This window comes from Habropoda laboriosa, unplaced genomic scaffold (assembly GCF_001263275.1).
Source record: "Habropoda laboriosa isolate 0110345459 unplaced genomic scaffold, ASM126327v1 scaffold5, whole genome shotgun sequence".
Lineage (NCBI taxonomy): Eukaryota > Metazoa > Arthropoda > Insecta > Hymenoptera > Apidae > Habropoda > Habropoda laboriosa.
Genome location: NW_017100161.1, coordinates 4,089,358 through 4,104,293, shown reverse-complemented (window position 1 = coordinate 4,104,293; position 14,936 = coordinate 4,089,358). Strand labels below are relative to the sequence as shown.

General features: G+C 43.3%; 1 protein-coding gene across 1 annotated transcript in view; it reads right to left on the bottom strand.

Moving 5' to 3' along the window:
• The window catches only part of LOC108578057 (glutamate receptor ionotropic, kainate 2-like), an 80,727-nt gene that overhangs the window by 16,827 nt on the left and 48,964 nt on the right, over positions 1-14,936 (bottom strand). The window contains exons 7-9 of the mRNA XM_017941315.1: positions 4,035-4,136; positions 3,851-3,952; positions 2,665-2,868 (exon numbers count right to left, since the gene is read on the bottom strand). Coding sequence (XP_017796804.1) covers positions 2,665-2,868; positions 3,851-3,952; positions 4,035-4,136 — 408 coding nt within the window. The remainder of the gene's footprint in view (positions 1-2,664; positions 2,869-3,850; positions 3,953-4,034; positions 4,137-14,936) is intronic.

Below are 14,936 nucleotides of genomic sequence, written 5' to 3'. Positions count from 1 at the left end.
CATCCTATACATACAATGACCCCCATTCCAAAAGCATTCCTCGTGTCATCTAAACCTCGTGCTTTACACTCGATCCTCCAGGTTCCTCGTGCCTGGAGAGGACACTGGCTCCAACTATCCCAAGTGTCCAGCATCGCGCATACTTACTCTGGGGGCGTGGACGTGCTCTTTCCATGGAATCGCGGGGAACACACGGCCGGTTACATGTAAATTTCCGTGCACTTTTGCACGCATCTTCGTCGCACATACTCACCTTGTCCATCAGCTGGCGGACTATTCCGTTCCATTCGCCGGTCTCGTAATCGTAAACGCCGTACTTGCCATCCGGCACGAGCTCGATCCTGTAGGCGAAGCCCACCATGTGAGCTATCTCCTTGAGTAGGTCGATGCAGAAGCCCTCGTAACGTGCGTTCCCGCTCAAATTCCCTCTGCTCTTCAGCATTACGTACGGCTGCTCCTACGGGTACCATAAAAAGGAGCTACTACCTTTCGTCCTTCCTCTTCTCTTCTCTTCCTCTTCCAACTCTTTCTCTTTCTCTTTCTCCTTTCCTGCTCGCAGATCTACTCTCTCTCCCCCATTTTATAACCTGTTTCCCTCTACCTTTACTTCCTCTTCACTTTCCTCCTTCTTACCATTCTCTACCGGTGTAACCATCTCTGTTCCTCTTTCCTTCTCAATTTTTCTCCCTGCAACCACCCTATTCTTCAGGGTGTAATCTACTACCATTTTTTTCCTCTCCTTTTCTTACCGTTCCTCTCTTTTATCCTTTCTTCATCTAGATAATCGTTTGCACAGAAGGAAGGCTCTATTCTGGCTACACATTTTTCAGCGTTTAAGTTACAAACTCAAACTTTGCACAGTCACACTTGACAACTACGTAGGATCTAATTGTTCGAATTATTTCTAAGATTTACGGAAAAGGAGATTTCCAATTATCTTTCGAAGAAAAATGAAGACTTCCACGGCTTGACTATCAAGTCACCGAACGCTCTGATCGATATTTACCGCGAGTGTACGCTCTCCAAGGCGCTCGATGCTGATTACCAGCTAAATGGATTAGAACTCGATAGACTATTACCGCGAACGTTCCCTCGGGACAATGCGAGAACCTCGCAGCAAGAACGTGGAATAGGTGAACGATCTCGTGGAAGAGGGTTTCCAAGCCTGCCGCAGAAGGATTTACGTCTTCATGGTTCACATTCTCTGACTCTTATACGAATACGATATCCCTGGGAATTCGTGGCAACATGGAAATCCTATTTCCTCAAAGAAATCCGCGAATAAAGGTTACACTCGAGACACGTGTACGTTGACTCGTCGAGGAAATTCGTCAATCTTGTCGTTCGAACCGCGGTTTACCACTGAGTAATTAGCAATCCAGTTTATTTAAGTTTAATTTAACTCCCTCTCGGAGAGGTGTGTTTACGCAGAGGGGAAAGCTCAAGGCGTGCTTGCACGTCAGACATTTACGATTGCAAATTAGTCACGTGTGTCGGCGGATTCTGTTAAATACGTCGAGTTGTGGGAACGAACGGGCCTAGAAAGAGGAACAGAGAGAAGCTAAAAATTTCCTGAGCTGATAACAATGTTGTTAAGATATCGACGATTGATTGATACGAAGTACGATTTACGCGTCGATCAAAATTTAGAGAAACTTTCCTCGATTTTTACGGGACACCTATGACCCGGTGTCACATTTATTTGGGTGAAAAAAGAAGGAGTATTACTCGTCGTTTTCTCTATATTCCACGTTGATGTGCGTCAATTAGCAGCCCGTGATTCCATGGACTCGATTTATGGGCTTTATTACGCGCCGTGCAGACACCCGCGAGTAATTAACGCGCGGCGTCGTGATTTACCTTCGGCTCTTCGGGCAGACGCGGTGACAAGTCGCGCGAGGTGATCGATCAGGATGATTTAGAAGTGGTCAGTTCTAGGTAAACGACGAGTCGAGGATCGTCGTTAGATGAAGTCGTCTATATTTGAATATCGAGCACGGTGGACGAAAACAGCTTGTAACGAGTGACACGGTGCAAAAGTGTCTGGATGAATGGGGGGAAAAAAGTGCGTTCACTTTTCCTTGCTATCGTTGCGATTCTGTTCGCCGTATCTTCCTGATCAGAGGTGATTTTAATCAGGATATCTCGAGTGGTGCGGATAAATGTTCCACTGTGTACACTGTAACAGAACTGTCACCCTCGCGTATCGCGCAGTCTTTCTCAGTAGGTCAGTAGTGTTAACAAGTATATCTCATCCTTGAATTCTATCGAGGGTTAAAGTGTATCTCACGTTTCTCGCCAAGTGTTCCTGTGGGACTCTATTTACCTCGACTACTCGTATCATCTATCTCAGCAACCACCTAAATTGTCTTTGGACTCTACCAAGTGCCATCTAAATCTGCCGAATATGTACAGTGTTCGTGTGTCTAGCCTAATGTCTACTGATCGTAAGGTGCTGTTTTTTGTGTCGATATAAAAAAATTGTGTCGATATAAAAAGAAAAATAGAAAGTGATCTAATTAGGAAAGATTAGAGATGTGTCTAGAGAATATTTGTGATACGTTGTGTCTCTCTATAGTTACCTACGTGAGTTAATTAGGGTTGGTATATAGTTTTGGTGAAGAACCAAGTGAGATGAGAAAAATTAAACAAACCAAATCATACATGTCGCATGAGTTCTCTGACGATGCCGTTCCACTCCCCGGTTTCCGGGTCTTTCGCGCCGTACTTCCTGTCCGGTACCAGCTCCAACCGGTAAGAGAAGCCGACCTCCCTCGCCACCGCCTCCAGTAGGTCCACGCAAAAACCGTAAAATCGCGCGTTCCCCGTGTAGTTTTTTTCGTAGTGCATCATCACGTACGGAATTTCCTGTGCCGCAACGGGGGCCGCCATGCAAACAACGGAACACGCTGTCAGATCTGGACGATACATGCTTCCCCGTTCGACCTGCACCCTAATCGCTCTCGAGAGGCTTTTCGAAACGGTAGGAATCCGACACGGTTGTAGGTAGCCTCGACGAACGATCGATATTCGTTCGAACGACGACGTTACATGCTATAGACAATTTCTTTTATTTCTATAAAACGACCGTGTTATTGAAAAAGAAATTTGACGTTTAGTGTCTAAAGAATAGTATCACGTTTTCGTGTCTCAATCTGTCTTCCACTGACCTTGAGCGTCGCTTTCTTCGAACCAGGCTATAGGCGACTCTTACTCGAGCGTACATATTCGATCGTTAACAATTTCACGACTCGTCGATGCAGCGGTCGATTTTATCGAAATGTGAAAACGCCGAGATTTTATACCGTTTTAACCCCTATTCCCTAGATCCCGTACGGTGAGTTATGTACAACGGATACCGGACATAAAGTACGAGATTCCATTACGCGGACGACGCAATCGCTGTTTATTACTTCGCAACGGTGTGGCCCGTAAATATCGTTCCACGGAACGCGGATGCTGTACATTCTGGATCTTCGTTGTCCAAGTCTTTGGGGACGTGTTATCGCTCGTATCTGCCTGAAATTACTCGCTCTGAACTGGTCAATAATTTAGTCAGTCGTTCTAATCCTCCACGACGCGATCAAACGGATCGTTTCGAGAGTCACGTTCGACAAATTTATCCGGCGCTGTTGCTTCCGTCGATAGATACGTATATGTCTTCGTCCAAAGTCTGTTTATCTCGTAAGTGAATATATCTCGCGAGAAGAGATTCGAACGAAAGACACGAAGACGTATTTATTTGTCGTCGAGGTAGAAATAGTCGCGACTTCGATATTGCCTTCCACGCGGTATCGATACAGGAATGAATGAATTTGGAAGCTGCGAAAGATGAATAATTGGGACTCACCAGTATCGTGATGACAAGCAGAGTGACATTCGCCGAGCCTGGCTCGAAAAAGGCCGCGGTGTCCGTCACGTTGACGCCGGCGCCTGGACGCCACTCACCGACCTGTTTCAATTTTCCAACGATTTTGACAACACCTACGAGAGAATTACAATATTTCCATTAAGAGAAAAAACGGGATATATACCTTAACTAACGAATGTTGCTTGAGCTTCAGCAGATCAAGCTTGAACTGTATCCTGCGGCCTTCTTTGAACTCAATGGGACCAGAAATGCCCTTCATCTCCACCTGGAAATCGCAGAGAAAATTCTTCGCTCTAAACTTAACCTTATTTTCCAAACACCGTACCATTCGTCTTCTAAAAATTCCCAACTTCTCAAAGTCGAAGTGAGGTCCAATCAAATTTTCGCCCGAGATTCACCGACGAAGATAGAAAAAAGGGACACAAAGGGTAAAAAAGGAACTACTGTCAGCGGAAAGAAGTTCGAAAAGATCTTTTCACGATCGCTGAATCATAATTGCACATTTGCATCCCGGTCAGTGGCCCTCAAGGTGCAAAATGAACGACGAGGACCAGGGGAAGAGATTAAAAAGTGTACGGGGGCCAAAGCTGCTCGACTCGTTTCTCAAATTTATGCGCCCCACGATCCCGAGGACGAGGAGGCGCGAGCCGGAGCCCGGTCGTCCGGCACGTTCTCAAAATATTTTCACGCGGGACTGGAGGAGAGCGGAAACACGGATCAAGCGTCCTGGCCAGCTTCCGCTCGGATTCGCCGCGCGTTGGAAAGCCGGCCTAACGACCTCCGTCGTTGAAGGATCAGTTGCAATAACGACTTTTTAAGCGAGCAAATTCTTAACTCCTTCTTGCCAGCCTTTTCAGACGATATCGCGCGGCTTCAACGCGAATAAAGTCGAAGGAAACAGCGGTTCTGTGGCTTGTACTGTTTCTGTGATTTCTAGGACACGAGGAAGGATAAATAAATAAGTTTTATATTCTTTTATGCTCTTTGAAAGACACTAGATTATACTTTTTCAACTGGGAGGACTTATGATTTTTGTTTCTTTTACGGATAATTGTCACAAAGTATTCCCATTGGTTTTTAACTCGACGAATTAGCAATTTTATCTTTGGAGAATAAATGACTTCTTTCTTTTCAATAAGGAAAATTTACGATTGGTTTTTCTTTATCGAAAGTTGTCGCAAAGTATTCCTATTGGTTTTTAACTCGGCGAGTTCGCAATTTTATCTTTGGGGAATAAAAGATTTCTTTCTTCTCAATCAGGAGATTTTAATTGAGAAAATTGACGATTTATTTGTTCGCGGAAGCTGTCAAAAGGCATTTCTATTAGTTTTTACTTTATCAAATTCATAATTTGATCTATACCAAGTTTGTAAAGCAATCGCGTTGATTCCGCGGGGATAAGAAAGGGCGAAAGGCACGGCGCGAATGATGCATAACTGCAATTTACCAGTTTCCCCGGCCTGTGTATTGTGCGAAAGATGCGAACCAGTGACGGAGGCGTTAATTCATTCAACGAAACTCTTCTATGTCAAATTTTATTCACACCTCGCAAAATACTTGAAATATCACCGCAGCACAATTTTATACCCCCGTGAAAAACCTACGACACTATGAAGATTCTCCTATTTCCACCCATTCTCAGCGTCGATTATGCGTATTCTGCTTTACGAGCGTTTAAAACGAAACAGCCCCTCTCTCTCTCTCTCTCGTTCTATGAATTCACCGTGGAATAAGGGATACCGGAGCTTCAACCAGCGTAAGAAGGGAATTGAAGAAGTTCTCTTAATATCGTGGAACGAGTGAAATCGATTAAATAAAGAACAGAAAAAGACCAGCTAGTACTTATCGAGTGGCAATAATTTCCACGGAATTTCCTGAGGATTATGGGTCGATTCTCTTTTCTGCTGTTACCCAACGACGAGCGTTATTAGATTTTCATTTTCACGAAGTTCCTCGTGTTGAAAGGGCGAGAAGAAACGAGCGGAGAACGGTTCTGTCGTATCGAACAAGTAGATTTTTTTTCGAATTTTCCTCTCTATCTTTATTTCTCGAGACAAGTGAAATAATCTCGTTACGTGGAAATTCTATCGCGTGTACACGCGTTCTTACCGACCGTAAACAATTATCGTTCGGTTTCCCTCGTTATTCTCCCCCACGGCGGGACCTTCGTAAAGAGGATCGAGACGTCAGACGAGTCGCCGGTAAGGGGAAATTATGAGGTTACCCGGGAATATTATCTGTTGCAAAATGCGGTTATCGTAGACGATAGGATAATATAGACACGATTCACCGAGGATGTATCATGAACGTCGACAGTAAAATCGCGAGGGGGAGAATTCTGACGTATCGGAGGCTTCATAAATACGAGCTCGATCGATGGCGAAGGCGCCGCGCGGCTTCTTCGAGGATTCCAAGAGGGATCAGAAAGTTTCACAGCCTCTGCATCTGACGTTTGTTCGTAGCAGATATTTCTGCTGGATGCGTCGAATCCCGGGGAAATGGGACTGATAAGAATGTATAAAAAAATAGGAAAGTTTCGTTGGGAAACTGGTTGGTAGAAGTAGGGTGTCTCCGTGAAATGTGGTAGCAACGTGAGGAGTATGAATCTTGCTGAAGAAATTAATGAAAAATATTTTTCTATTTCTTTCGAGAGCTTTCGGGAAATTTCTCGAACCGCGAAAGATATATAAACATATTCACTTTTGTTTCTTTGGAATAACCGAGAACTTTGCCGAAACATCTACGTACATATTATGCAAGGTATCTCAGCTGATTTTGACATATTGATTTTCTCGTTATTATTACTCATAGCGGAAAATGTTTCAGATGAAATTTAAACGGTGTCGAAGGGGGCATATTCTGGTGCTGTTAATTCTTTCACGAGTGGAAAAGTTTCACTTTCATCTGAAACACATTTCGCTTTGAGTAATAATAGCGAGAAAATCAAGATGACAAAATCAGCTGAGACGCTCTGTATAAATAAGAGGCGAGCAACAAAAGCGAGTCAGTCTGTCTGTACAAATCGTGCAATAGTCTGTGTCTGTAAACGTCTGTTTTCTGTCTGTTTCTTTTTTTCATCGTTAGCGTAAATAATAAAATGCGTTGTAGATTCTGTTCGGTCATAAAACACTTCAAGGCAGGCAAGGCGAGGGATTAGTCGACACGGCCTGCAAATTTAATTTCCAACAGCACAATTACCAAAACCCTCCCATCTGGCTACCAGAAGCGGCCAACTTAGCGACCGACCAGGAAACAGTAGGGATTCCCTGCAATATAACAAACATTTTTTAGCAACAATCTCCCTACCTTCTCGACACCTCAGCTACCCCCAGAATATTGGAACACCAATGGACACATCTCGACCACCTCCACTACATTTTTAGACAGCAAATCAGAGCACACACAGAATTTATAAATTGACACGCACAGACACTCAAAGGTTATTATTATTTTCGTAACACATCATACCGTTCGATATACATTCGACACAGACATCAGTATTGTACATATCTCGTTAAACTAGTTATAATAAACCTATATCGTTGTTCAATATTGTGTTTGATACAATCAAAAATTCATACAGTCCACTATCCAATTGCATACTTCGAAAGACTTCACTGGAATCCACTAAAAGGAAACCAGTTCGAAGTCCGCGTCATACTATCGTCGCGGAAATACTCGTCGACGCTGTGACGCGATAACAGATTCTCTTTCCAAAAAAGTTTTCCGTGTTCCTTACACTATTCGATCGTCGTTTTCGAGAAAATGAAATTTGTAAGAATGACAACTTGCTCGCAGGTACTACATCTTCCGAGACACCCTGTGTATGAAAGAAACTTTGAAGAGAAGTAGAAAAAAGGAATTGGTCGGACTTAAAAATTCTCGGTAGATTTAATTCAAAGTTTGTTATTAATTGGAAGCAAGAAAGACAAGTTTGCTTCTCTCGGAACGTGACTAAAATTGACGAGTCGAAAGAAGTTCTGAGAAAAACGTCACTGCTTTACATCCCCAAGTTTCTCACGACTCTATAGACCAGCTTTATGGTTCACTAATTCGAACGAATTAGCTCATTCGACGCGATTATCCGTCTCGAGGGATTGTCGCGATCGCGGACTTGCATCATAACCATATGCAACCATTTCCAACGTTTCAATTTCGAGACATCGAGATTAGCGGTATCCTCCCGCGACCCATTTGTCGATTAATAATAATTCCAGGCGTATCGAACGAACGCGCGCCGTACAATACGCCGTCGCTAATTAAGTTCCGAACAAATATCGCGAATTCGGAGGAAGTGCATTTTCCGATAGCATTGGTAAACAGCGGTTCACGTGAAAAATTATTGGATTACCATTAGCATCATTTCTGTCCACATCCAGAGTTTCACGAGAAGCTCTTACGCTTTTTCGATGGAATTTTCTCGTTAAATCAACGGTCCTTTCGTTCGAATATTTTTAATAGAGGGTACTCTAAATTTCCAGTATTTTGTTTTCCTGAAAGAGTAAAATTTCCGAATTTTGTATTAACTTCAGAGACATTGGAATTTATCGACTCTCGTACCTCGGTAAAATTTTCGAATTTTCCACTTATCTCAGAGGCACTTTAATTCGTCGATTCCAATATCTCCGTGAAATTTTCGAATTTCCTGTTTAATCCAGGAAAAGTGAAATTTCCGAATTTCAAATTTAATTTATCGTTCGAGTTCTACATGAAAGATCCATTTAATCCGAAATTGATGGAGGAATAAGCGAAGAGGCGTGATATGTAATAAAAATGAAGAAAGGTCTTCTTCGGAGAGTAAGAGACGAGGGTTTAAATCGTGGAAACCGGAACTGGGAATAGCGGTATGAAACAGCGGACGGGACAACGCGGCGCGTTCGTAAATTAATGGATGGCCTCTGTTCCAGTTTCAAGCGTGCAAGTTGGATCTAAGTTGCGTCCCAAGGACGGAGAACTTTTGCCGTTTTGGCCAAGAATGCTTGTTAACTTCTGCCGGCACAAGCGTCGGATTAAAAGGGTAATAACTGGACCAGCCTGACTGGATTATCCTGAATACCCTTGCATGGTCATTTAATTACCCCGATCCACTTTGTTTTCTTTCGCGAGACAGAATGTTAAATGTTTAACGAGTATTCTTCCAACTGTGAAACTACTTGAAAAACTTTTACACAGACGTGTTTGATTTTAGAGAGGCTTTATATTCCGATACAAATACACAAACACGTTATTTCAACGCGAATACGTTTTTCGCGTATTTTTTCGCTTTCGCTTTATGCTCGTTATTTGTCAACCCGGCGCTGCAATGGCCGTTTTGAACGTGCGACATGCAATTCAGTCGCAACGTATTTATGAGAATTATCAGCAATTTACGAGAAAAATAATCCGTAACCTCTCTATTCTTCCAACATTGAATGTCCCAACAATGTTTGTTAAATTCAGCAATTTCCTTCGATAGATTATTTAACAAATTCGTCAAACCTTTCAGCTTCTCCAAACTTTTCACCGATATCTGCATCCTCTATCGTCCATCTCTCATTTTCCTGCACTCATTTAGATCGCGGTGCCCGCCGTGGAAGGTTCCGAGGAAAAAACCGGTGGACGAAGTTTCAGCCATTCCTTTTGAGCCAACTTTACCAAAAATTTCCACGAGTCCGGTGAATTTCGCCCGACGATGGTGAACCAAGCGAACCTCGTTCCCTCTTCCACCTCCCGGGCTACACACATCCGCGCGCGCCACGTAACACGATCTAAATTCGCGCAGGAACGAAGAAAAGTTCCACGTCCGAGCGGGCGCGATACGTAACAAGTGTTTTCGTGGCAAAAAACAAACGCCTCTGGCCAGAGTGAACGGGTAAACAGAGAGTTAACGAACGTTTCTCCCCCACTGTAGTCCCTTGACGGCGATGTTCGCTTTTTCGCGCACGTTTAACGTGACTCGCGGCAATTTATCAGGCTTCGTCTTTCCAGCTTCGTTTCCCACTCGGAAACGATCTCTCGCGTAACCAGACCGGAAGAGAAAAGGAAGAAACAGCGCGATTCATCCGTGATAGCTTAATTAGTAGACGTCGTCAACTTTGTTTCACCGTTTCGTAATTCCTGTCGTTAGCGGCGCTGATTGCATCAGGATTTATCACACGTCTCAGCTTCTTTCTTCACGCTGTAGATTTTCATACATCATTCACGCTTCGTTACACCGCGAGCGATGTGTGTAGAAACAACGGAATATCGCAGCGTGTGTAAAAGTTGTATCGAGATTGGGATTACGGTCAGTTGGATTATCACACCGGACGTTTTGTTTCGCGGTTCAAATTGGCAGGTTAAAATTTCAGGTAGAAATTCTAGTTGCGGACAGAATAATTTCGGAAGTCTCCTGGGTGTGTAACGGGATGTAGTTGGTAGATTGGGTAATTAGTCGTTTATACGTAGAAGAGGGGAAAGTTTGCGTGTGAACGGTGACAGTGAGGGATCGCCGTGTAAGTAGAAAAGACCGACTACGGTCAGACAGCCAGCTACCAGATGAATGTTCGTAGAATAATTCTGCTTGCGTGTCGCTGACGACGTGTCAGTTGATTTACCACAGATAGACTCTGCTACGTTTGTTATAGTTTAGTTGAGTATGAATGTTATTTCGGCAAGTGTTAATTCGACGAAAATTTGGATGGTTGTTCGTTTATTTCGGTGGATTTATCTCCGTAAAATAGGCAACCTATTACTCTAAATAAATTATAATTTGCCAGAGAAATCGACTGGTCGACTGATCGAAAAAATTCTAGGAATTAATTATTATTTACGGAGAAAAAAGAAATTTCAGAAAGTGTTAATTGGTTAATTGGAAAGTGTTAAGATGTTCATTTATTTCCATAAAATAGGTCACTCTAAATAAATTCTAATTCACCAAACAAGTATCTTTACATCTGACTGGCCAAAAGAATTCGAGTCATTGTTATTCGAGACGCAAGAAATTCTAAGTAGTCAAATCAATCTATAATCAGCCGAAGACCTACGATCACCAACTCCACGTAGGAATTTGGTTCGGCATTTCTCCCTCGTGAACCAAATTCGCGAAGCAGTTTGGAAGCTCTCAAGTATCCCGCGACTTTGGTGAACAATTAGAAGCAACCGGGGAGAGAGCAGTCGCACGGTTTATGCACAAGCATGTAATTAACGGGAATCGACGAGTGCTGTTTGTCGTAAACGTTCCTCTCGTCTCTCGACAAAACAGTATCATTTACCCGCTAGGTACACGCGTCTAGCTTGATCCTACCGCGTTTTTCCACTTCGACTCAACGACCAGGAAATCTCGTTTACACGCACGTAATCATATTTCATGCTGACATAGCTAGGCGGGTCTCTTCAAGCGAACGATCGCAATTAAGTCGTTAATTACGCGCAAACCGGCAACGTTAACCCATTGTAACTGCGAAGCCTTTTGCGTTTACTCGTACAAACCAGCGTCTCTGAACCAGCGTTCTTCAACGTCTATTGCACGGCAACCGTGTCGAGTGTTCCTCTTAACAGGTATTCATTTGCAGAAACGCGAGGTAACGAGATTATTTTTAATAGAAATTAATATTTTTCTATTTTCGTGCTTTTACCGGGACAGCGTAGGTTTTCCGTATTTTTTGTCTTTTTTCTTTCTCTAGAGAGAACGAGAAATTTTTAACGAAGGTTCTGGTAGCGAATACTGGAAACAGATGTAGTATCCAGGCTCGCCTGGTCGCCGGTTATTCCTGGCAATTACTTCTCGTTCGGTTCAATTAAGCCAGCTTGGAAGGACCGTAATATCGTGGGCCAGGATTTAGGATCGCGTCGAAATGCCCCATTAGGGAGCAGAAACTAACTTAGTTACACCGTCGACAATCCAGAGAGCCTCGGCCTCTCTGTGCGCCACTTCAAGGAGCCGATTCTACGCCGTGAATTCGGAGAATGCTTCATCAAGCTTCAGGTATCGCCTTTTTCTCGAAGTGGGGTAGAGATTCTTGTAAATAAGTTTATTAGGGACAATTAGTAAGGTGAGACGAAACGGAGGATTCTAATGAAGGCTATCTTTAGATCCTGTTAGAACTGGATATCGACAGATGCAATCTACTCTGCAGGAATTGGAATTTCGTATGAATGTCTGCAGCGAGTGAGACTGAGAGAAAGATCGAATTTCTAGTGTTAGAGGTGCGAGAGAAGAGTGTTTGAAATTAGGAAAGAACGAGAGAAGTATAAATTCCCTTAGCTTTATAAATCAGAAATAGGCGTATTCCAAGATTATGGAATGCTCTTTCCATAAGGACAGAACTTACACCCGAAAGCCCCGATAATAATGATAATTATTGTCGTGAAAGCCTTAAATCTTCGATTCACAAATAAATTCGATCAATTCTACGAGCTCCGTTCAATTTCCCCGGGAAATATATGGAAAAAATTTCGCGGAGAATAGAGTCCAAGTAGTCGATTGAAGTTCACAGAAATTCATAAAAATCCAGCGGACAGTGGAACACTGGAGTGTCCCATGGGCTATTATTCGTACGAGCCTCGCGTTATTCACGATCCATCGAGAGGGTTTCGCGCGCTTTGCAATGCTAATGACAGCTGGCTGGCATTTAGCCGGCATTTGGAAATATGCCAAGGCGTGCGAGCAGCCTATCGACAAGAGCCGACTACGGCTCGTGATATTCAATTCCGCTACAACGACGACGAAACGTCCGGCGTGTCTGGTGGAACGCGCGGATAGATCGAGTACATTCGTGTCTTCGACACGTTCTTCGATAGGTACGGCACGATCGTTCATTATAGTCCGCGGTCTTTCATTTGTCAGAGGAATTCGAACTGCGCGCTCGTTCTATGGAACGGAATTCGCGATGACGGAAGAGTATTTCAGACAATGGGGCGTTATTTTAACGAATGACTGTCTCCTTCTATTCTATTACACTTGTCCTGGAATCTTTATCGAAAAGTATATACGGCGAGCGAGAGATTTTTAATTCGTGGTGAATTTTGCGAGGATCCAGCTTCTCTTCGATTAATTTCGATCGAGGCAGCGAATTTAGGGGAACTTTCTCTGAACCAAGAAAAACGACGAGTGCTTTCGTTAATACTGTACAACACTTGTTTCTTTTTTATTATATTTTTCATTATCTAAAATATCATTCTACGAAAAAAATATACAATTTTATAGCTTTGAGTAAGACTTTATAAAAAATACACTATTACAGAAACTCACGTTTCACCTAAATACGAGTGACACGGAGGTTTAAATTTAAATGATCCGAGTTCGCAGAAGACGTATCTGAGAAAATTTCCGATAGATTCCACAAGGGAATGTTCCAGATAATTGAGAACGCGGATTCGTCTAAATATTTGAAAGTCTGTCGAGCATCAATATCGATAAGCTACCCCGTTACAACGATCCCTATCGCACAACGGAGAACACGGATTTCCCGTTATAGAAAGAGCCGATGTTCTTTATCCAGAAACGATAGAATGCATTCGTATTCGACGACGACAGGTCGTTCCCCGTTTATGGTTTCCTCGTATTTGTTCCTGTTCACGTAGATAACACTGGCACGCTCACTTCGGCTAAGTATTACAATAATTCCTCGCTGAGAATCCTGTTATACCGTAAGGTGTTTAACCGAGATTATACAAGTCATTCACTGTTACTTCAGTCTACATCTGGACGGCTAATAATATTACTCCGATTGTTAGCCTAGTAGCCTAGACAAACTACAGGAACCATGTTGCAGAATAAATTCTTTCTTTTTCTTTTTAATTTTTTCCACCCGTGAAAACGAAACTTGTTGGAAACCATATTTTTCCTACGATCACACACACTATCGCCGAAACCGCAGAATTTTAAACGTTCGAGGGAGAACGGAGGAACGATTTTCCACGAAGAAAGAGAAAAAAGGGAAGGAAACGAGAGTGAAAAATAAAAAATGGGGGAAAATTTAGTCATGGATGCGGACAGTGGGAAGAGAGGAGAGAAATATGCGTGGTTGGGAAACAAAAGAGTGTAACAGGCAGCAATTTCGGTAAGCGTTCATCCAAAACATTGCGCGTTCCGGCTGCGACGATGATGGTTTGGTGAAGATAACGGGGCAAGCGAAGAGACGCGTCCGGCTAGCCATGATAAAAGAGCGCCGTGCACAATTTTAACGCTCGCTAGTCCGATTACTTGCACCAACGAGTCCCGTGATTAGCGCAGAATCCCTCCGTATCTCTCTGCCGGTGCACTTTTTTCTTTGACGAGTCATTCTCCTGCAGCGATGTTTCGCTGTCGGCGACAAAAACGACCGTGTAATCGTTTGTTTAATCCTGGCTCACCCGATGATCCTCTTTTGTGTTTGCACTCGATGTCTTTGTTGTGGACTATTAGAGTAAAATCCCCCTTTTCTCTCTCTCTATCACGGTAAAACGTCACTTGCGCAGATTTTTTTTTAAATCCTCCAACTTTATTAGCAATCTTTCCAAAAAATAAGTATTTCTTAATCACACTTCAGTGGCATAAAAATGAATTTTTGTAAAATTGCGAATGTCTCATTTTGACAAGGACGGACCTTCAAGTGTCCAATTAATTTTTCAATGTTCCCGAAAAGGGAGAAGAATAACACCGTATTTATCTTTCACGCACGCCTGACCGTTTCTCCAATACGAGCGAAATTAGTTAAATTAGCAATTGTAATTCCCCCGAAAAGCCATCGTCCTTCGACAATATTTCTCCCTGGAATTTTCGTTCGAGTGGAACAGCGTGCATGACGAATTCGCGGAGAAATAGCGGCGTCGATTCGATGTAAAAGTGTATCGAAAACGTCGGTGCATTCGAAACGTTCACCCCCACGGCTCCCTATACAGCCAGCCACTTTTATTCTCTCCTTTTTACGAGCAAGTCGATGACGCGCTCCACACTTCCGGACGCTTTGAGAAATGTATTTTCGCGCGCGGAATAAATACCGCGGGGGTAACTCGGGAAGGCGTACGAAATGAAAACGAGGCGTAGACGAAGCAGGGTGCGGAAAGCAATTTCGGTAAACGAACGCTCGAAGCGAGGACCGACACGCTAGAGGGACAGGCTGGC